This window comes from Terrapene carolina, unplaced genomic scaffold (assembly GCF_002925995.2).
Source record: "Terrapene carolina triunguis isolate 2854851 unplaced genomic scaffold, T_m_triunguis-2.0 Scaffold95, whole genome shotgun sequence".
Classification (NCBI taxonomy): domain Eukaryota; kingdom Metazoa; phylum Chordata; order Testudines; family Emydidae; genus Terrapene; species Terrapene triunguis.
Window position 1 is genome coordinate 11982805 of NW_020664446.1, and position 23351 is coordinate 12006155.

The 23351-nt window shown below is 48.7% G+C and overlaps 1 protein-coding gene across 3 annotated transcripts in view; it reads right to left on the reverse strand.

Moving 5' to 3' along the window:
* Positions 1-2377: 2377 nt before the first annotated feature.
* Positions 2378-23351, reverse strand: part of AFAP1L2 (actin filament associated protein 1 like 2) — a 124325-nt gene continuing 103351 nt past the window's right edge. For 2 of the 3 annotated variants that reach the window (XM_026650976.2, XM_026650975.2), the window contains exons 8-18: positions 21007-21096; positions 19802-19886; positions 18132-18236; positions 17122-17333; positions 15291-15436; positions 14705-14816; positions 12606-12818; positions 12325-12517; positions 8620-8784; positions 7351-7544; positions 5085-5840 (exon numbers count right to left, since the gene is read on the reverse strand). In XM_026650976.2, coding sequence (XP_026506761.1) covers positions 5598-5840; positions 7351-7544; positions 8620-8784; positions 12325-12517; positions 12606-12818; positions 14705-14816; positions 15291-15436; positions 17122-17333; positions 18132-18236; positions 19802-19886; positions 21007-21096 — 1758 coding nt within the window. In that variant the 3' untranslated portion in view covers positions 5085-5597. Of the gene's footprint in view, positions 4112-5084; positions 5841-7350; positions 7545-8619; positions 8785-12324; positions 12518-12605; positions 12819-14704; positions 14817-15290; positions 15437-17121; positions 17334-18131; positions 18237-19801; positions 19887-21006; positions 21097-23351 lie in introns of those variants that run through there. The other variant, XM_026650977.1, reaches the window with a different exon arrangement.

Consider the following 23351-nt stretch of genomic DNA (forward strand, 5'->3'; position numbering starts at 1 on the left):
GCTCCTCCAATTTACATTCCATAAATGATGTATGGACAGAAACTATTCCTTCTCTTTGGGCTATCACTGTCGATGGTCCACTGAATGGTAATGGACTTGTTAATTTGTATTGATATGGGCCTTTCTGTGGAGACTCTCTCAAAGCACTTTACAACCATGACCTAGCATGTCTGAGAGAAGCAGGATACATTTCCATTTTATGTACTTAGCGCCTGCCTACACACACCAAGTGCCCTGCTTTAACTATGCTGCTATGGAGTGGTACAATCCCCTACTGTGACAAGCTAGCCTGGCATATGCACAATTTCCTTGTGTACACCTATGGCAATAAGCTATACCAGAAGTTTAGAGGAATAAGCTATGCTGCTATAAGCCACTGTTATACCAGTAAAACCCCTAGCGTGGATGCAGTTAGCCTGGTATAACTACATCAGTTTAAAAAAAAAATAAAAATTGCACCCTAACGGAAATAATTTGTCAGTACAAAAACTACAGGGGTAGCCCAGCTCTGAAAGGGGGTGTTGATTTGGTTTCTCCGGGCTTGTGATAACTTTACCAAGGAGCCCAGCACAAGTGGGGTGAAGCAGAGATGGACGAGCTGGGCCTTACCGTGTAGTTCGTGTTGTTGCCGTGATACCAAGCTGAGAGTTTCAGGGAGTAAAGGAGGGGATTTCATATTCCCAAAGTGGCGACTCCTTTCTCAGACACACTCAGCCGGCTGCTTACTTAAGATAATGGGTTTTTTACTTCATTTTGGAGCGCAGCGAAGGGTGGGCTAAGACACACATTTATGGCTGATTTTATTTCCCCCCTCTTCCCAAGTGAACCTGTTCCTGGTAGTGTCAACACAAACAGCATGTCACAAGGTTGCTACCTAGTGGACAAAAGGGATGTTAGATTTCCCCCCCCACCCCCTTCTGGGTTTGTGTCCCACTGAGACACACTAGTAACACTTGTGCTCAGCTGGGGAGATGGAATGGCCCTGGCTCGTTCCTTTTTTTAAAAAACAACCCAACCCTGTTTAAAAAAGCAGCCCCCTAATTTAACATATTCAAATTTTATTTAAAAAAAAAACAACCTTTAAAGCGCCACAGGATGGGTCACAGTTATGCCCCAGAAAACGGCATTGAATTAGGAAGACCATGGCACTGACAGAGGCATTCACTGTTTAACGTGTTGGCGGGGGTCAGGACTCACCCAGTTGGTGGATGTGGAAAGTGCTCGATGCTCTCAATCCCCTGATCAGAGTTAGTATTAGAGGTCATGCCTAGGAATAGCTACAGCAGCAGGACCACTCTGCAGCGACAGGGCATGGAGGATCAAGCAGCTGGTCTTCTGGCTCTGTCTACAAGTAAGAGGCGGGTTTCTGCCACCATGGCAGGAGAAGGGCATGGGGTGGACCGGGCAGGATGCAATGACTGACACACACTAAAGTGAAGCGCTCGTGTTAGAGCGAAAAAAGAAAGGGGGGGGGGGGAGAGTGGCGAGGCTCTCATGGGACAGGAAATGCATGATGGGTAGAAAATACCCCACCAGTGTTGGGGGGAGTGGGGGGAGAGAAACCTGGATTTTTGTCAGACCCTCCACCACAGTTGTGCCTTTGTCTAGGTTACATTTCTGAACGTAGCAGGGACCAGTGCTAGGCAGGGAGCGGCTTGTGAATGCACTCCTTGTTCTCCAAGGCCCTGAGTCAGCAATGCTTGTGCTTAGGGGGAGACTTTCAAAGGCAAACCTGGCATTTGATGCCTAACTTGCAGAATCTCCCCTGATGTGCTTTGCGGAGGCAGGGCCTGAATGCTTTCTTCCCGAGATGAAGAAAGGGGAAAGTACTGGAGGAAAGGCAGCTAAACACCACTGTATGGCTAGTGAAGATCTGAGGCTTTTTTTAAAACAATGGGAGGAGGGCTGGGTATAAATTGTGGAGTTGGCCTTCTTCATTCGTTCCTTTTGCATTTAATCTCCCACTGAATAGAGAGTCCGTTTCAGGGTGACAATTCTTTGAAGCCGCGTAAGAACCCTGTTAAATAGCTGGATCTAATGAGTCTAATACAGCAGAACCCTTTTTACCTGATCTAACTGGGAGTGGGGCCAGATTGGCTAATCAAAAAGACAGAGAATAGGAAAGTGTGATGCTGCCACACCACCTAGTGGCCAGTGGTGGGATTGCCTGCTTCTGGCCCTGGTTGTTCAAGCAATGCTGAAGGCTAAACAATGGAGGGTCGGCCTTCTACTTGTAGTCAGGGCCGGCGCCAGCGCAGCAAGCAGGTGCTTGGGGCGGCACGTCCGGATCTTCAGCGGTGGGTCCCTCTTGGAGGGAAGGACCTGCCGCCGAAGAATGAAGTGGTGGCGGTAGAGCTGCCGCCGAAGTGCTGCCGATCGCCGCTTTTTTTTCTCCCTGATGCTTGGGGCAGCAAAAATGCTGGAGCCGGCCCTGCTTGTAGTTCCTTGTCCAGCCCCTGTGGGTTAATTGCCCCATGGAGGAGCTGCTGACCATGCACAGTGTTAAAGGCTGAGACCACTCTTGGTCTTGGAGAAACACCAGGGCTGAGGAAATCTGTCAGCATCCCCTCTTAGAGCTCCTTGCCTGCTGTGCTGGTTAGCAGGCAGGAGGCCATGCTGTGGAATTGGCTGCAGGGTCTGCCCCCAGTGCTGGAGCATCCCTAGGGACTGCAGTCCTGGGGCGCTGAGAGCTGCCGTGAAGTGTCCTTTGGTACGGCAGCCTACAGAACCAGGGGCTCTAGAAAAGCTAATCCAACCTAGCTCGATAGTGAAGGAGCATGCCAGTTCCACAGGCTAGGAAGGCGGGGTGGGAGGGGGGGGCTGTCCCCAGGACACCAGCACTGTCATTGAGCTGATTATTTCATCTCCTCTCATGTTTAACTTTAGAAGAGCAAAATCAATGAGCAACAGTTACTATTGGGAAGGGTGGCTGGGACTCAGTCCTTGCCAACCAGGCTTCCATCTCCAGGGGCCATTTTTCAGTTGTAAAAATCCCTAAACGCCAGCCAGGGTTTTAGAGCAACCCCAAGCTGCATAATTTGAAGAGGTTGCATGCTACTCTCTCATTTTATAACAACCATTGCTAATAGGCCTTCCTAGGTAACCTCCAACACTATCCTATTGTTCTCAGTTGAGGCTCTGGCTCTTTGACAATACTCACAATTTCCATAAAGCAAGCTGAATTCAATCTCCTGGCAACAGCTTTTGGGTATATCCCTTTGAACTAGGCTCCAAAACCTGCCCCTTTATAGACAGACAATTAAGCAGGGCTCGTCCTTGTATTCTGGCACATGAAAGGCTGGGAAATGGTTCTGAGAAGTTGAGGTGGCTACATGGTTCCTATCCCTGACAGTTATTCCAAGACTTGACTTGTACGTGGAGAAGGTTTTACGCTTAGCTCCCCCTCGCTTCCTTCTAACACACCTCTACCCTGACTTCCTAGGCCTGGCTAATGCTGCTTCCCATTCCATGGTGCAGGTTTCACATCTCAGTAGAAGGGGTTTTTCCCTACTTCTGCATGGACACAGGCTGGGGGTGACAGTTCCGACGAAGTGGGTATTCACCCATGAAAGCTCATGCTCCAATACGTCTGTTAGTCTATAAGGTGCCACGGGACTCTTTGCTGCTTTTACAGATCCAGACTAACACGGCTGCCCCTCTGATAGTTGAGTATAGAAAGCACAGGCCTGTAAAGACAAGCACCACATCCCCCTCTGACTCTGCTCTAAGGGGAGTTCTCACTAATAAAGAAACATGAATAATGCAATGATAAAACTTCAGAGTAGACATACGCAAACCAGCCCTCTGTACCGTAACAGTCTTGTTTACATCAATCAGGTTAGGAAGCTGATGCAAAGGTTGCCACTTGTGTTATTCTCAGCTGTGCCATGGGAATGGGCAGGATGGTTTGGGATGATCGCAGACTGTCCCACTCCTTCTGACTGAGCAAACGGCACAGGGTGGTGATAGAGGACAGGATAGCTTGCCGCTCTAGCCTGGCCCTTTGCCTACAGATGACTGAATCTTCTGGTCCACGTATGGGCAATTCCAGTCTTTTTAGTCCATCCTTGAAAATGGAGTCATCCTAACTGGTTCCTTTTTTCTCCCATTCCTGCCAAAAAACAACACCACAAACCTCCGTGAAGACAATTCTGTCCCACATGTTCCAGAAAGGAATCAAATAGCATCATATAATCCTTCATTCTTCCACCTACCGTTTCAGGCTCACTCAGCCACTGTTCTGAGGGGTTAAGATATTTCAGTGGCACCACTGACAGCACCGTAGCCACCTAAGACACCAGGGAACTCTACACCCAGCCACGTTTGTAAGCTAAAGTAGACAGCAACCACACCCGCAGTTAGGGACCGGGCCTGAGAGCGAGCGTATTGCACTGAAAAGGAGATTGGCGTTCGTGAAAGGAGTTTTAAGAAGGGTGTGAAGGCAGCTCAGCTACTTTCGTAGCTTCCCCACAGGGGCGTTGTGTGATAAAAGACACTAACATGGCCTTACGGGGCAGAGTCTGATTGGGAGATTTTACCTGTCTGGTTGCGATAGGGCAATGAATATGGGGTACAGGGAGGGAAGCCCAAAAGTGCACTAAGCACGTGACATCCTAAAAGGAAAGATAGGTGGGTCCCTACCACACAGCGCTCACCAGCTCACTTTAGTGGGCTAGGCCTCAGTGCTCCCAACTGGATACTAATTTTGGGTACCCAGCCTCCGACTCCATCAAAGGAGCCTGATGGAGCTCTGAGGAGCCCCCACCCATGAACAGTGGGCCCTGTTTCAGTCTCTCAAGTTGGGCACCCCAAAAAAAAAAAAATCACAAGTCACTTCTGAAAACATAGGCCATTGTAAATACAACCTCGGGTTTGTATGTTTGCAGTGTTGGGTGCAGGATATTAGCGAGACAAGGTGGGTGAGGTAATATCTTTTACTGGACCAACTTCGGTTAGTGAGAGAGACAAGCTTTCAAGCTACACCGACCTGAAGAAGAATTCTGTGTAGCTCGAAAGCTTGTTTCTGTCACCAACAGAAGCTAGTCCAGTGAACGGTGTTAGCCTACCCACCTTGTGTCTCTAGTGTTTGTGTGGCCCTCTGCTTAACAGAGGCCACCACGTATCACACACACCCTTTTACAGAAGTGCCCGCTGAGGCTGAGAGGGGTTAAATTGCTGTCTCAAGGTCACGCAGTGAGTGGAGCTGGGAAGCTGCTCCTGTCCTATGTCCTACGCATACAACGTGAGCTGTCTTCACCTTCCCTCACTGTGCTTCAAAGTTCAGGCAAGTTTCTGAAGAAGGGAACGTTCAACGGATAGATTGTTAATGCTTGGGTTTTTACATTGTGCTGCCTTCAGCATGACTGATACTGCTCAGCTCAGCGTGGTTGTGTAAATACAGAAAGTGTTCTAAGAGCCAGAGCAAGGAAGTTAAATTGCAGTTAGAAGATGAAGATGCCTGTCAGGATGCAGACACCCACCAAGGCAAAACCATTACCAAGGCTAATCAGCTCTGAGCAACAGACCAAGGCGCAGAAGAACGGGTCTCGTTCCTGCCCATCACAGGTCAATCGCAGTCTGCAGCTGCTTCCCAGTGCTCAGAAGGCAAGACTGGAAGCAAAGGATTTTGAAAGAAGAGAATGGAACCTAATGATGCTGAGTATACGCATCTGTTCCAAGGGGATTCGTTTTGCTCCCCACGTTAAACTGGGCCTTACCTTAGCTTTCTGTAGAACTGTCCCTTTCCCTGTAACCATGATGGATAAAGGCCTGTTTTTTAAAGCTGTTGCCGAGTTGACCGGGGAGTTCTCTGTGCTACTTGCCGGGCTGGCCATTTTGACCTGTATTTACAATAAACGTAACAGTCGTCACCAAGATGATTTTGTGTTACTAAAATTCTCACATCGTTAGCCACCTGCTGGAAAATAGTTAACCACTCTGATGAACTCTAAGAGCCCGTTCATGCCGAGGCATCAACCCAGCAATGAGGCTGAATTGTAGTGATGCAGTGGCATGAACAGGAGTGTCACATCATCAAGAGGCAAACTGGGGATTACACTGTGGCTCTTTGTGGCTCAATTTTTCAAGGGTGAGTCCCAATGACCCAGTCGGTCTTTTTGGTCTGTAATTTCTATATTTATTAACCAAGTGCACTGCTGGCTACCACGCTCTTTGGCCTCAGCCATCAATACGGACAAGAGTTACAAGACGGGATAGACACAAGCTGCAAAGTTTGGCTCTAATGACCTTAGGTAGTTACTGGCCATTATTAGTGTAGTATCTCAGCACGCCTCACGCTCTTTAATGCATCTTTTCTCGCAATACCCCTGTGAGGCAGGGCAGTGCTATTATCACCACTTTGCAGATGGGAAACTGAGGCACAGACACACTCAGGCCCAGATCCTCAAAAGGTATTTAGGCACCTAGCTCCCCCTTGAAATCGGTGGGTTAGTCAATGGGCACCTAAATACCTTTGTGGGTCTGGGCCTAAGTGAGTTGCCCAAGGTCATGCACACAGCGGCAATGCGACAGTGTGTGTGGCGCACAATTTAAAGGTTCGGCCACCCCCCTGAACAGCTCGGGTTATGCTCCCTCCCCCACCCCCAGTAAGTAATGGTCCCTCCCTGCAGCACCCAGTGAGGGGGGGCAGCTCACCCGGCCTCCGAGGTCATGTGACTGGCTCAGCTCCGTCAGTTGCCGCACAGGAAGGGGGACCGAGCAGGGCTGACTCTGAGTCAACACATGCAGGAGCGGTCCCGCCCCAAGCCCCTGGAGATGAGGTGGTTTCCAGCCACGGCTTCCAAGGGCCCCCGGCTGGGGGCTCCTGCACATTAGCCACCGTGTGGCCCTGGTTAAATCCCCCCCGCTTCCTGTGCAAGACCCGAACAAACACCAGGGCAGGCGCCTGGTCCCATAAGCCTGCAGTGACCTCATGGTGGTGGAATTTGCCCCTCACGTGTGGCCCTAGTGACCTGTCTGGAGGGTTGCAAAAAATAAAAATATAAATCCTGGCAGAAATCTGTGGGGGCATGTGACCCTGTGTGTCCCTCCCCTCCACACACACACGTCACCTCTGCATGCACAAAGCCCGTGGCAGAGCAGGGAATTACATTCGGGTCTCCCCAGGGCCCAACTAGCACCTTTCATCTCTCCTTATCCACAGTGCAGAAGCGGCAGGATCTGGGCTTCAGGTCTGGACCCATCCCCATTTCTGAGGCTGCAATCCTAAGATTATATAGTATTCGCTACCACAGGGGAGATGTAAAGCACTTCAGTTCCCAGAGCCAGGCCTTGATTAGCAACTCCCTGCCACTTGGCTGGGAAACAGCAGCTGCTTAGCACAGCACGTACCTTGGGGCTTGCGTTCTCCAGGTGTGTGGTGTCCACAGCTGTGCCAAGTGTCACCGGGCCAGACTCTGCTTTCTTCAGGTTCTCTTTCACTTCCACAAGGCTCAGCTCCAGGTCAACCCTCCTGCTCTCTTTCTTTTTGCACTCCTCATCTATTTCCTTCAGCTTCTGCTCCACATTAGCCACCAGGCTGCTATCTGCAGAGGGAAGACCAAATAAATACACGCCCCCAGCTAAGCCGTGGGGATAACTGTACGCACAGATCTCCCGTGCATGTGCTGCTTTTCTCAGGCAAGACTGAGGCGGTCAGTGGATTCCCTGCATTTGTCAGCAGACAGAGTGTAAGAGAGAGCAATTACCTGTGTACCAACCCTTGACGGCTCTATTGTTAGAGGAGGATCTGGGCAATTGTCCCTCCATAACTAGATTTGCTGGGATTGGGCTGGTTAGTGTGTGACACGGGGGACTCGCATGACTTCTTGAGGGAGGCATAGTGATCGGAATAAGAATACTTATTACTGTACAGTCCGGTGTCCCTTGTAACACGCAGAGTATGGTTATGTCTGCTGGCAGCCTCATGCCCTGGCCCCAGCCACTAGTGGGAGACAGTCATGTACGATTCGGAATATTCCCTGTCGAATACACAGTCTGAGCATGTCTGACACTAACTGCATAGACCCATGATAACGAGTTAGGGGTCCTTCTCCTCCTAGCTCAGATGCATAGTGAGTGACCCAAACTTAACACTAAATGGTTGGCACTACATCACTAATTCCCAGGGCCTATTCCCACCCCCACTCTAGTCACCATTATGTGAGTCAGTGCAGAGTGCTACCTGGAGCTTAGATATCCATGGCACTTAGGTGGCCTCCATCACTGCAGTATCTGAGCGCCTCACAATCTTTAATATCATTATCCTCACAACGTCCCTGTGAAGTGGGGCAGTGCTACTATCCCCATTTTACCAATGGGGACCTGAGGCACAGAGAGGCCCAAAGGCATTGAGGCAGCTAACTCCCACGGAAATAGTACCTTAGGCCCAGAGCCTCAAAGGTATTGGCTAAGTGTCTGGCCCAAGGTCAGACAGGAAGTCAGTTTTGGAGCAGTGAATTGAACCTGGGACTCCCAAGTCCCAGGCTAGCGCCTGAACCACTGGATGCATCCTTCCTCTCCTGCAAAAGCGCCAGATGGTGCTCCTGATGGTCTCTCTGGCAGTACCTAGGTCTGTTTCAGAACCTGCTCCTTTGAGCTGAAATTTCCCTGGGCTCCTACCTGGGCAGCTAGCTAACGTCTCTTTCAGCTCCCGTCTCTCCTTCCGAAGCTGGGTCAGCTGAGATCGGATTTCCTCCTTTTCCTTCTCCAGCCGCTCCTTCTCCTCTGTGTACCGCTTCACCTCAGCTTCCATCCTGTTCTTGCCCAGTTTGGTTTCTACAGGCACTGCAAACACATCAGCAAAGTCAGGCTTAGCCAGGGACAAGGCTAAAGGGAAAAAGTTTTCAGAGTCGTCATATATCCATGAAAGCAAAGCAAAGCAATCTACTCCAGAAAGTAGTACGATCACTTAGGCCTGATATACCACTATGCAGCTTCAGTGAATTAAATTCTCAAACACCCCTGTGATATATTGTCTCTATTTTAATGATGGAAAAAACAGTCCCGCCTGGGTGCCATTTTTCAGCCAAAAATGTTTTCCAGTGAAAAAAACAGTTTTGGCAACTCAGAAACATTCCATGAATTCATGTCAGTTTTGCCAAATTGTTTTGATTAATAAAATAAAATAAAATCACAAAACAAACCTTTAGTTTCAGTGTTTTGGAAACGAGCCATGTCAGTTTTTCAGTTGAAAATGAGTGTTTTGACATTTCTTTTTATTTTATTTAAAAAAAAAAAAAAAGTTTAAAAATGGTTGAACTAGAAATGGAATGGTTCGAGTCTGTCAAAACATTTCACTTGACCCACAACATTTTCCCCCAACTTTTCAATTTGTCAAAAATTTCAAAAAGTTTTGTTTTTGGTTTGACCCAAAATGAGAATCCTCCCACCCCAAAATTTTTGGCTTGCCGGCAGACTGAAAAATCCCTTATTTTCACAGCTCTAAAACAAAAAGGCATCAGTGGCAGAGCCAGTCTTAGCAATCAGGAGTCCCTGGTTCCCTGTCCTGTGCTTAAATCACTAGGCAACACCGTCATGACATATTCCAGTCACCCCTGGAGAGCGGTTTCTAGATAGAAAAATACTGTAGTTTAAAGACACAATTGTATATGAGCTTTTAAAGGACACAACCAATTTAATAACAACACTGCTCTGAAAACAAGCCAAGGCCCAGCTGTTCAGGTATCGCTGGTGATTTTGGGGACATCAGTTGTTGAGTGCCCACCCTGAATCACCTGAAAGGATTTTTTTTCAAAAAGAGCTGAGTTCCCATCCTCTGGAAAATCAGGCCTCTCGGAGGTGACTCACGTTAGGCACCACCAAACTGCAGCACCCAAAATCTCTAGTGACTTCTGAAAGTCTTGGCTCGAAAGTTTGTAGAACCACTACTCCATGGCTTCTAAAGCCAGCTCATCTTAACTGAGGAGCAGCACCACACCGTCATCCTGGATACGCAAATTTGGAGGGGCGGGGAACCGGAATCCTTGTTTTGAAATGTTAACGCTGGCGATTTGGGGGTGGTCGGGGCAGGGAGGAGGACTGGAGCCAGGTTTACAACAACATGGAAGGAGGTGGCTCCCTAATTCATACACCGAAAGTAGCTGTGTTTAGAGAGGGGACACTGCAGGCCTTGCCATATGTCTGCTGAGAGTCCCAGAATGTACTTACTCCTCCTGACGGAGATTCCAGCACCTCTGGACACAGTTCGTGCTTCGTTCCAGGTCTATATCCCTTAGCTTTTAGGCCCCGTTAGGACTAGGCTGTGTCTATCTGTATCTTGAACACGGTGTCAGTGTTTAACGTCTATTTCCGTCTCCCTCCACATCCAAACCGTAGCCACATCCTGTCACCCACCATTCTCCCCACCTCCCTCCGCATTTCCTTCCTGTCCCAGCGGCCAAAGCATTCATCCACACCTCAGCTCCTTTTCCTGCACCACTGATACTCAGGTCCCTCCACCCTCCATCTGAAACACTGCAGCCAAAATCCTCTCTCTTACCGACCACTTCAACCACCCTGTCCCATCTCTGAATCGCTGGCTTTCCATTGTGCTACACATCCAACACAAACATCTTCTCCTTGCCTTCAAGGCCCTACAACACGCAGCCTCTGCCTACATCTCTGACCTGGCCTCCTCCTGCTCTCCCTTTACATCTCCTCTCCCCACCAATGCCACCAGGTCCCCTTCATTGTCTTCTCTCACCTCTGTCTCCATGCGGCACCTTATGCATGGAAGCCCTTCCCCAACCCATCTGCCAAACCACCTCCATCTAATCAAGTCCTCTTCTCACTTCTTCCCTCACCCTGGGAGATGTGGGGAGGAGGCAAGATAACCACTCAGCTCTCGTGTCTTACTGAATAACCATATGAGCATATTACGGTCCCCCTTCCTCTGCTCCTCCCCACTTCCGCTGTCTGTTTATGGCTTGCACTTGTTGTATCCTGTTAGTGAATGTGACTTTGCTTCTTTCATGAGAGGCCAACCCCATTTTAGGCCACTCAGAAAGTGTTATGAATACATGAAACAAGTGTCTATGCCTTTAGCCTTATCCCCTTCAAGGAGCTCTCCATGGCACAGATTCTTGCAGCAAAGATCCTTTAAGCCCATGTTTGACCAAGAAACCAAGTGAGAAGAGGCTTCAGACCCCTTTCCTCTTCACTACCTCTCCTTGGAGGGGTGTGGTTCTCTTTGGGGCATTTACCCAAGCAACAGTAACACTTGTTTCGTCTTCTTGAAAGCAAGATTTATTAAAAAGAGAGAAATGCATTTTAAAACAAAAGGAACAGTTTTCAGAACAAAGCTAGATCCAAGCGTTGCAAAAGCGAATCTGGATATGGTCCCCTTAGTTTAGTTACAGTGAAAAGAAAAGACGTTCCACATTTCAAGACATAGCATTCTTCCCTCTGACTCTCAGGGTCAGACGTACCCTCTGTTTTCTGTGTCTTAAGGATCTCCTTTTTGTGCCCAAGATCTGCTTTGCAAGCCCTGTGTCAATCCTTTTCAGCATTCAGCAGCTCTTACAAAACGGTTTAAGCCAGTTGCTGTGGTTTATCATCATCATACTAGATGGCTCCCACCCACACTCCACCCCATGGCCCCCTTGGAGGAAGTCATCGTCCTGTCTCAAAGGCAATATCCATTGTATACTTCACAGTCATTCTCCCTTATTCCCATTGTCCTTGGGAAACTAATCTGGGGGAGGGATTCCTGGTCTCTTGCCTTTTGAGAAGGCTGGTTGGAAGCTGTGTGTCCACTTGAAGGCAGACTCATTTCACCTTTGTATCCTTCCTCTCCCCTGATTTAAATAGCGGTGTTAATTTTGAGACCAAGCCGACATCTCTCTCAAAGGCAGTGTGCATTTTTGCCTTTACCACTCCCTCTTGCCAAGCCTTCTGCTTTACATTATCGACACATGCCCGAGCCAGAGTTGCAAGCGTCCACTGCAGACCCACTTTACGGGTTTGGCCCAGCTTGGCGTTGTGGGTCCCGAACTCATCAGCACACACATTTCTTTCCTTCTTTTGCCCCCTACCATGCTTGGACCTTTGGAGCCACAGCTGAGGTCACCAAGCAAATGAGCCATTTTGCCGTAGCCAGAGGGAGGAAAAGCAGCGGTCCAGGCTGAAATGGCTGCACAAAGGTTTGGGCACTACTCAATGCCCTGCAGGGTCAGGCCCTTACTCACCACTAGCAGATGAAAAACCACCATTAAGATCAGCCAAGTGCAGAAAACTTTCAATTCTAGCAGTCAGATAAGTGGTGGACTTTGCGCACCCATCCACCATTCCCTTTGGCAGCATAGTTATGTCGTCTAGTGGACCCACCTGTATTTGCCACCTTGGGCCATTCCACTTTCTCTCTGGGCGCCGACGCTAACTGTGGACTGGCCGTAACTGTGCGAGAGGCTTTGATCTCAGGACTGCTCTGGGGGAAGGCGATTTTCTGCTGCTGCATCTGGATTTTGACAGTGGTTGTCTTTGATGGTGACTCTTCCGGCTCCATCTTCTCCTGAAGTGTCTGTTGAGAGAAAAATGTTAGGAATGAATTGGCAGTAGGGACTAATCAACTGATGACTAATCAACTGTCACTGGAGTCGTTACAGCACCTGGTCTGGGATTTCCAATGACGTTCTACGGGGCTCTGCTTCCTTAGCCAATAGGGGTGTTTCCGTTCCGTAGTCCACAGATGGAGAGAGTGGAGGTGATGGCTGTGCCGGTTTCCTGCCAGCGGAGTGCAGGAAGGATTTAACCGGTGTGAGGTCTAGGTACACTTTGTCTGGGTCCTCTTCATCTTTGCTTTCGCTTTGGGGTATTTCTTCCTGCAAAAGAGAAAGTATAATCTGAAAAGAATCCTGACTAAACCCTGCTGCCAGGCACAATCTCAGTCTCACGCTAGGAAGCAACAATGTTGACTTGGATGATTTGGGGGTAACATTTACATAAGCGCCTAAGGCTAAGGCCCAAAGTCTCATTGAAAGCCAGTGGACTTGGACTCCTCATAGGATTTAGGTGCTTTTGAAAAATGTTACCCTCGCTCTCTGTTTTTTTTTTTCAAATGAATTGAATGATAGCAAAAAGTGTTGGCCTGAGACCCGCAGTGAATGGAAACCAATTTGTTGTTATCCTCAGGTCTGGTCTAGTATGGGAAGGAGCAAGACAAACTTCTTCATGCTGTCCATCCTAAGTAAAGGGCCAACGTTCATGCGAGAGCCAGTCTTCCTGGTCCGTGGCCATTCCAACAGTTCCAATGATGTGTTGGTCAAGGTTCCGCACTGAGACCACCAGCCTATTTCACTCATACCAGTGAACAGCTGTTAAATGGCAACAATTTTTGACCACGACCCTTCTGGGCTGAATTCAAAGCAAGCAAGCCAGACAGGAAAGACTCTGTATTCCACTAACAATTCCCTAAGCCATGTGAGTCCAAGTTATCGCTTTTGAATAAACAAGCTAGGTAAGCAGGTAGGCACACTCCGCAGGGAAGAAAGGGGAATTTTCCCGAAAGCTTTAGCAAATTTCCCAGGGAGCAAAGGGAGTTTGACTTTCAGTGGATGCTTAAAAAGATCTCCCCTTGCATTGCTGAAGCAAGCCTTGGCTGTTCAGTGAGAAATCACTACCCTTATAATGAGAGGTATCTGCAATTCAAGCAGCCGTTATCCTTTAGCCCAGAAGTATTTTGCTGCCCTGCTAGCCAAATATCCATGCGTGAGACGGTCTTCAGCAGATTGTAGCTGCAACGCTACCATCTAGAGGCCACAGGGTTCAATGCAATTACTTGTCTCAGGGCATGGCTACACTTGCAGTTGTAAAGCACTGGGAGTTAAACCCGCCTTCGGAGAGCGCAGCAGGGAAAATGCTGCCGAATCTTTACACTCTCAGCTGGAAGCGCACTGGCATGGCCACATTAGCAGCTCTTGCAATGGCCACAAAGAGCAGTGCATTGTGATAGCTATCCCAGCATGCAAGTGGCTGCAACATGCTTTTCAAATGGGGGGTGAGGAGTGTGACAGGAAGTGTGTTGTGTGTATGTGGAGGGAGAGAGTGTGGGTTTTGGGGGGGCTGAGAGCTTGTCAGCATGCTGTCTTGTAAGTTCAGACAGCAGTAGACCTCCCTCCCCCCCACGCCCCTCTCTCTCTCACTCACTCACAGCAAGCAGCATTCCTTTGTTCCGGAGCAGATAAGCAGCCAGCTGTCAGAAACGGAGCTTTGAAAGGGCATATCCGCATTCCTACAGCGAGTTCAAAACAATGACAAGAGTGGCCACTTGACTTAAGGGGATTATGGGACGTTTCCAGAGGCTGATCACAGCGCAGTAGTGCAACACCTCGTTCACACTGGCACTGTGGTGCTCCAGCCAGGGCGCAGCAAACATTATTCCACTTGCCGAGGTGGAGTACCAGCAGTGCTGTAGCCATGGAGTCAGAGCGCTCTATGTGCCTTGCCAGTGTGGACGGGTAGCGAGCTAGGGCGCCCGGGGCTCCTTTAATGCACTGTTACTCGCAGGTGTAGCCAAGCCCTAAGAGTCTGAGTACTCTCTAGGGACTCCCCCACCCCACCCCACTCCTCTGGGTATTCAGCCGGCAGATCAGCATCACCGCGGAATCACAACAGCTTTACAGCAACTCTCATTCTTTCAGCTGCTCTGAGAAAAGGGATAAGCATGTGGCCCGACTAGCAGAAGGCTGCTGCCATTGTAAAGCCGTACCATGGTCCCCTCCGGCGGATCCACGTCATCGTAGAGTTCCTCCTCCTGGGTCCTTATCTTCGGCAGGTTATCGATATAGGTGTTGGGCTCACAGCACTTCCTTTGCATTAAGCTGTAAATACCCAAGGCGACATGCTTTCAAAAGCTGCAGGTGCCCCCCGTGTTCCCACCATGGCTGGGAATCTACATGCTGCAGTGGAGCCTCCAGCCCCACCCCTACACGCCAGGCGCTCCAGAGTCTGCCCTCCACACTGACTCCACTGCCAGGGTATCCCCTGTGGCAGAGGTAGGATTTGCTCCTTAGTGCAATCCACAGTCTCCTTGCCTCAGTCCCGCTTGTGAGCGACAATGGAGGAGAGCGAGCACCACACTGCCTTCCTGAGTGCCCAGCGAGGTGTCTGCCGCTGAGCATCAGGAAAATGTGATCTGCTGCTCTTCTTTTGAGATCAAGTGCCTCATGCGTCACACAGCCACCCACCAGCTGAGGGCCGGACTCCATTCTCCGACCTGTTACCCCTCACCAGCTACAGCTGCCTAGAAGATCAAGGAATTTTTCAAAGCCAAAAGTGCTGCCACTGTGACTTACAAGAATGAATTCTTTGCAGCACTCACGATGCAGGAAATCCTGTCAGCATCAACATAATCATAGGTGAACTCTTCTGGGTCCGTTTTCGAGCCTGACTCTGATAAGAGGAGGCCCAGCCAATGGCCCATTTCCTCAGAAGACTTGGCCTACAACATAGCCAAAGAAACAGATTTTTATGGCTATAACAGCAGTTTCCAATATGCGATGGGAAGGTAAATTGCAGATTTATTGGGGTCTGTTAGGATAAATAAACTGCAATGCTTTGAAATTAAGCAAATTGACATGGGATTAAGGTCCCACATGTAGACTTTATAGTTACATTTATATTTTAAACTAGAGTATTTCTAAAAGCAATTCCTCATTTACCTCCCTGCCAAGACCAGGGCTCTGAGTTTTCCCTGTTACAGTGGAGGAGATCTCAGCTGTCTATAGCCTCACCCCGCTGGAGTCTATCAGGCAATCCAATTTTGCAGAGGAAAGACTGAATTTTCATTCTTTGACCAGTAGAGGGCAGTGATGAGACTTTCAAGATTGCTAGTATTAGGAGACCTGCGCATAACTTGAATAATGAAATCTGCAGGGTCTCTGAACAGGACAAGTTTCAAGAGAACTCGGGCTGATTTATGGGTCCGAATCAAAACCCTGTGTCCAAACTGACCACTTTCTGAGTGCCTGGGAGGGAGGTTTGAAATCTGAACCCCAATCCAGATCAGACTTTGGAATAAGGCCCATGTCTTTGTAATGAGACGCACTGAAACCCTGGATGTTCACCAACAGCTTGAGCCACAGTTCATTGTTTGGAGTGTTCTCAGTCCAGATAGGAATTTTGTGACTTGAGACCATCTCTAGTGGAGAACCCTGTGGAACTCCTGGTTTCAGATGGTGTCCACCTGAAACACTGCAAAACTGGGCAGATACAGCTGAGCGTTGCTGCTTGAACCTCAATATTTCAAAGAAACAAAGCAAAACTTGGAGGGGGGGCAGAGAACTCATGTTAATCAAAACTGGATAAAGTTTGCGCAGATCCCTGTTGTTAAAAGTCAACAAGTCTTGTATAGCCCTAAAATTAAGCAGATTTTTGTTAAATCAGGCAAAATGTGGAATCTATATTTTGGACTCGATTCTTCCTCCACCTCCCATCCCAGTAAAATTAGTGCAACCTGGAAACCAGCCAGTCAGCTTGGACTTTGACTATGACACTCTGATGAAGTTTAGTTTCCCCCATTTACAAACTGCTGTCATGTTTTCAAACACCACTTTAGTTTTTACATCTGCCAGCAGACATATGGTCTGTGATTTACTGGGCACCTCAGACATACAGTGGTCGGTCAGCTAAACAAAACACCTTCGGACCTTGTGGCAGTCATTTCAAGCCTGTTGTTTAGCTATAAATATTCCACCCACTGGAAAACACAGGAAATTGCTCACATTGTCCTCCTCCTACTCTAATCATATTGATGTCAGAGGAAACTAAGATTAGAGATAAACAGTCCAGGATACAGGCAAGTGAAAGTAGCAGATCTGAGTAGATTCACTTGTGCTTTCTGGGCCAGAACCTAACTGGTGTAAGTGAATGGCAAGTCAATGGAGTTGCACCAATTTATGCCAGCTGAGATCCTGGCCTTTTAAGATTAGTGTTCTTCACAATATGAAGGTCTCTGTTTCCAGTTACCAGCAGTCCTGGAGACTTAACATTTTATCTGTGGCTAAAGAGAGGTACTTCTGAGAATGTTACTCAGCTGAGTTCATCCCGCAGGGCAGTAGGAATTTTTATGGCCACCTTAGCGGATATATCCCGATAATTTCCTGTGAGAAACATAGACCGCCATACCTCTAATTTGGCTAGTTCTTCCCCACTGTGCAGAATACGGAAAGAATAGAGATGGTCAGGGGTGGGGTCTGGAATAATTTCACAGCCCACCAGACTCAGAGGTTGCTGTGCAGATTTACTTCTATTCTTGTCCTGGTAGAAATGGAGGTGACCATTTTTTATGTGACACCAACGGGATCTCCACTGGCTGTTCACTAGTATGTTCAGGTAACCTGCAAGCAAGCACATGCTGGCTTAGTAACATCTTCTACCACATTGGGACCTGGGTTTGAGAATCACACGCACATTTGAAGCCTCCATTGGGCCAGTATATCAACAGAGACACGTCTGGTTGCTGGTTTAAAAGGCGAGGGCTCGCTACACATAGGTTAATTGTAAAGGTTTGGAGCCAAATTTTGCTGTGACATGGGTGGAAAACTGGTCACACTTTTACCTTCAGAATTCAGGTTAGGTTCAGAGTGGCAAACAAACTGTGGATGCTTAGGCTGCAGCACTTCAGCATAGACACTCACTACAGCGACAGGACGGGTTCTCCTGTTGCCGTAGTTAATAGACCTCCCCGAGAGGTGGTAGCTAGGTCAACAGAAGAATTATGCCATCAACCTGGCACTGTCTACAGCAGAGTAGGTCAGCTAAGTACGTTACTCGGGGGCTGTAGATTTTTCACACCCAAGAGACATAGCTATGCCGATGTAAGCTTTCCATGTAGACCTGCCCTTAGTCAAAGCTTATGCAAAACTATGGAGCCTTGTTCACCCAAAGCTTTAAATCCCACATCAACCTCTCCCTGTTGAGCATTCAGGAACCCTATGTCTTATGTTGCTTTCTGGGGACGGAAGCACAGAGGCCTTCTACGTCTACCTCTGATGTTTCCAGGGGCTGATGGCTGATTGGCAACTCATCCTTCATGTTGCTACCTGCTCTTGTGAGCACAATTCTCTTTAGGGTGCTAGGCTGAAAATACAAAATTGTGGGTTCTGTTTCATGGTAACATCCTTCCGGACGCTTACTGGAAGTTTCTAGTGTCCTCTCTGGACTCTCCAATGAGCTGGATTTTTTTCTCCCAAGGTTCATCAGGTTGCTCAGTTTAAGGCCAGTTGTACCCTTCTTCTTGACTAACACAAACAGAGAGAAATGTACAGTATGTAAGTCATGCCGTTGGAGCCACACACACAAACCATGTTACCTGCCGTTAAAGCGACACACAAGATTCTCGTTCCAAACTAGCTGGCGGGCACAATTTTTAAAGTCTAGAATGCCTAGCAGTGAATGCCGAAAATGAGTCAATAGTAAACAAAGGCATCACTTACTCTAGGTCCTCCCCATAAACAACACAAGCTGTGCATACCAACAGGTACCCTAATTTGTACACAACATGCAGGATGTGCTCTAAGGCCCCCATTACCGTAGCATCTGAGCTCCTCACAATCTTTCTTTTTTAATGAATTTATCCTCAACACCCCTGTGAGGCAGGGCTCGGCTATAAAACTCCAAGGCCCAGGGAGACTAAGGGCCAGATTTTTCAAGGTATTTCAGTGCCTAAAGCTGCCGATAGGCACCAAGCGAGGTTTTCAAAAGCACCTAGGTGCCTGAATCCCATTAACTGCAATGGGAGTTAGGGGATTTTCAAAAACTCCTAGGTACCTAACTGCCTCTTGAGGCACTTATACACCATGGGAAGTCTGGCAGAGCTGGACCCAGGTCTCGAGTCCCAGACTAACATCCTTATTATTGGTATAACTGCAGCGCTAGGAGCTCCACTCACAGGCCAGGACCCTGCTGTCAGGGATACGATTTTGTCCCAGTAAAAGTCCCTCTCCCCAGTGCAGAGCTCCCAGAAGGGCAGGGCTGGTCTATGTTCCCTTCAGCCCCCCAGGTCCTTTGTGGTTATAGTTCCTGTTCTCTGCCTTCTTTCCCCCCTTTCCCCCTCCATCCTGCTCCCCCTGACCCTGGCTCACCCAATCGCTGACCACCCCTCACCTCCAGCTCACCCAATCTCCAACCCCCTTCTCTCCCAGTCCCCCCGACCCTCTCTCCCCAGCCCGTCACTGGAGGAGTGGTCAGGACGGATGCAGCAGTGGTGACCACCATGACAGAATCGTATCCCAATCCATTGTGCTAGGGGCTGTACACTGCTAGCCCTAAACACTTGACCATCCTTCCTTTCCACCTGTCCCTGAAAAAAATGGAAGTTAACGTGTCTACAGCTTTCACCCGCTGTCAGATCAGTTTGGGGTTCGCTGCGAGTGAAATGGGTGGGACTGGTGATCTGGAATAAACCCATCCAGGCAAGCTTCTCCCCAGTGCAGGGGGTGAACCTGCTCTCTGATCACTTGGAGGCAAATTAGTTCCCCCTGCCCCACCCGGAAAGCAGATTGAGGGCATTAGATAATCAGGCTGGTGGGCTAAAGAGCCAATTAGCCCATCAGGCTAAAGAGACACAGGAAGGAAGTGCTCGATGGGGTGGGCTTGGGCTCACAAAGGCCTCAGGGAAGGGAGGGCTCTGCTGCTCTCAGGTCCCGAGGAGAGGTCTGAAAGCACAAAGGGTATCGTAAATAGACTGTTGCATGGTGGTGGTGGTGGTGGTGAAGGGAACTCAAATACGTGGTCCTGTGAGTCTGAGAGGTAAGAAGACAGAGCAAAGGAGTGTCCTGTTACACCAGACATTGGTTTCTTTTACCATCTTTTGTTTCAATGGATTCCGGGTGGCCGTCCGTGCTGCTCCCGCTCTCTGATGCCACAGAATGCCTCTCGGACAAGTCCGCCTGTCAACGAGGACCAGACGTGAGCGCCACGGGGCCAAGGCAATACATTAACACCACCAAGCATGGGCCAAGAATGTCTTTGTTGACAAAAAAAAAAAAAAATCCATGGGCTGGGTCTCTATGCTGGTCAAGGGAAATTTGGGGAAAGTATTGAAATAATTATGGGAACAAAGTGTGGACATCACAGAAGGAAGCATGAAAAGTCACATGTGTCCTATGTAGCAACCCAGGCACATTTGCAAACCCAGGTCTCTAAATGTGTGGGCCCCCTACCTCGGCTGGTTTGGAGCTGTGTAGCTCGGTTGAAATCACTGGAGCTAGGTGAGGATCTAGCCTATATTGTGTACTTTGGAGGCCCATCCACTTCTGTCAGGTATTTCGTTAGAGTCCTTTCCCCTTTAAATTGTAGGCCAAGCCTTTTTAATTTTTTTTTTTTTTTAATAAATATTTTCCTAAAAGTAAGATGGGATCCATTGCCACCTCTTTTTTTCCATCTATCTGTCCATGCTGTGTCCCTCACCATGGTATCTGGGCACCTACTTGGGTTTATTGTGCTACTGTGATGGTCTAATACTGGAGAATCTCCAGGTCCCCAGCTCTCGGATAGTCACCTTTGTGCTGCTCTGGGGCTGTTTCTTAAGACTCCCAACATTTATTTGTATTGGAGATCATCCCAGGCTTCAACGTTTGAATCTGGATCTGAAATTATCCAAACTTTTGGAGAGTTTGGATGTAGGCAAATCATTATACTAGGGTCAGGGTAGGAACATAGCTCCTGCCACGCTAGGTCAGACCAGTGGTCCGTTCCGTCCACTAACAGGTTTCCACCAGACACTTCAGTGGAAGGAGCAAGAAACTCAGCAAATGGCAGTTCAGGAATAATCGAGGTTAGTTTATGCTCTCTATGTATGTCAAGGAAAATTAATATTGCTCCAATAATGCTTCTTTCAGCAGTAAAGTGTGGTTGCATTCGTATCAGTCTCAGTCTCCTTCCTGCCCAGATAAAGTTACTGCACTGGTGTAAACTCTGCATGTTTTTTGTTAAAGGAGTCGGCTGTAAAAGAAGGATTTAAAGCATTTTACACATTGAATATCACCTTGCTAAAGATACAAGCTGTACCTTGAGGTAACTAAGACGGTGGGAGTCTGGAACGTATTGATTTCCTTCACCCACTCCTTCAGATTGAAGGCCACTGGTCTCTTGGATTACCTGCACAGAGAACAAAGCAGCAAGCTAAAAAAAGAGTTGTTAAATTACCAATACTCATCATCTTCAGAGGTATGCAGAACATAGGCAGCAAAACTCAACATCATGCCAAAATTCACCTAAATGTTAAAAACCTGAACCTTACACCGGCTTTGTCAAAGGGATCATGAATGCAGGCTCTGTAACCAACAAAACCGGAACGCACGGTGAACAAAACCTGGGACCCATTGCAAGCAAAACCAGAATTAGGGTTTGATGTCAACCCCCTGCCCTGCTCACGTAGGGTGCAGACATGACTGTAGGTGGAGCAAGCCGTTCTGGCAGAATTTCTCTTTGAGGTTTGGGGTTCATGTGGACTGTAAATGGAAAACAAAATTCAGAGGATGCTAGGCACTAGGAGCAAAATAAGATGACACAATTTGCATAAAACCCTGGGAACTGAAATCACTAAAGCCAGGTCTTCAGTTGGTGTAAATCATGTAACTCTTCATAATTTATTTCAATGGGGTGACACCAGCTAAGGACCTGGCCCATAAAGTTCAAATGAACAAAAATTCTAAGAGCCAAATCCTGCCTTGGCTTGACATGTTGCGACCCGAGTGACTTCAATGGGGCTGCACTGAGTTTAAGTCAGGGCAAAACTTGGCCCTCTGTATCAGTCCAGTGGGTGTGTTGAAGGCTGCGAGTGAACAGAGCTCTTCTGCCTGCTTTGAGTTAATCGCTGATCTTTGTAAAGGTTCATTGTTCTGCTGCAGTTTCCATGAACAACCATGTTTCCTGTACAGTCCTTAGCTATTCTGTGTTTGGGACTTTCTCCAAAAAGCGTTCCCACACATTGTTACAGAGAGAGGCATTAAGCGTTCTTCTGTCTCTGCAGCATTTCCCATTAAACATCAATTAGACTGAAGCTGGGAGTTCAGTGCTCTCTTGCTGAAAGCCCTCCTTTATTCTGGCTGGAAAGGTTGGGCTGGGGAGGTCCTCTCCATTCTCCGACATACAGAAGGTGGCCAGGGTTTGCTGGGAGCATGCTCGCCCTGGACATGAAAACGAAGCGGCGCACGTGGCTATGTGCTTGCAGCTGTGAATGAGGCCAGTGTATGTCGGAAGAATAGCGGAATGGAGTACGGCCTCCAAGCAGAGCCACAATAACGTCTATGGGAGTTGTATCGCTAAGTTCCAGTGCAGTGCATTGAATCCCTATGAATATAGTAAAGGTCTGTAGCCTTGTACCCAAACTCTTTGCTCTTGTCCCCTGACACTCACTCTCTGTCTCTCTCCGTCTCTTTCTAACCCTCTCTTCCTGCTCTACTAACACCCCAACCCCCCAGTCTCCAACAACTTCCCCCCCCCCCCCCCCCAGTCTCCAACAACTTCAACAACCCTAAAGGATCGTTTTAGACGCTTCCTTCCCTGGCAACGTATCCTCCCCTCCCTTCCCTTAAATTCAGACCATCGTGCAGGGAGCTGGAGCTTTCACTGCTGATCTGATACTGCCGGCCCCGCATGCCTGACATCTCAGCATGCACAATCTTCCAGCAGAAGTGCTGAGCCTTGAGAGCATGGAGACGTGTGAAGAGCCCAGCACGGAGAACCCAGGGGAGGAGATGGAGAGGTTCCCTGCCAGCAAAAATGATTCCAGAAGGGTGAATGGAAGAGACAGCCATTTCACCTCAATGAATCCAAGGACCTTCTATAGTCTTTTACCTTCTTCATTGCGAGAAAACTGCAAGGAATAACTTATTCACCACATTTCTCAGTCAGGGCAGAGCACGAGGGAGTGCCGAGAAGGCAGGCGCAAGATACAAGCAGGGCCAGATTAACCCATCACTGGGGCAACCATACACTTCTCTCAGCCGGGTGCGAGAGGCGGTCTCAGGGGAAAGCGAGGAGGGCGTATTGCAATGCCACCCACTCAGATTACGCCAGCCACGCTCTCCCATCATGATGGAAGGCTGGCTGGGCCAAACTTGAATGGGGCTGCAACCCCATGTGCCAGGTGGCAATGCCCAGAGCGGGAAACTGGGCCCAGCCCCCCTGGTAGAGGAGCTGCTCTTGCAGGGTGGTGCTCTCCAAACACCACCATGGGGTCAGGATTAGGGTTGCAGTGCCAGGGCAGAGGGCGTTGCTGTGGGTGGTCTGTGCCCCTTCAGCTGGGCAAAGGGGAGGCGGCGAAGGATCCTGGCCTATGATTTTGGCCTCTCAACACCAATTTGGGCCCTAGCCATGTGCCTAATTTGCCTCCAAGTTAATCCAGCCCT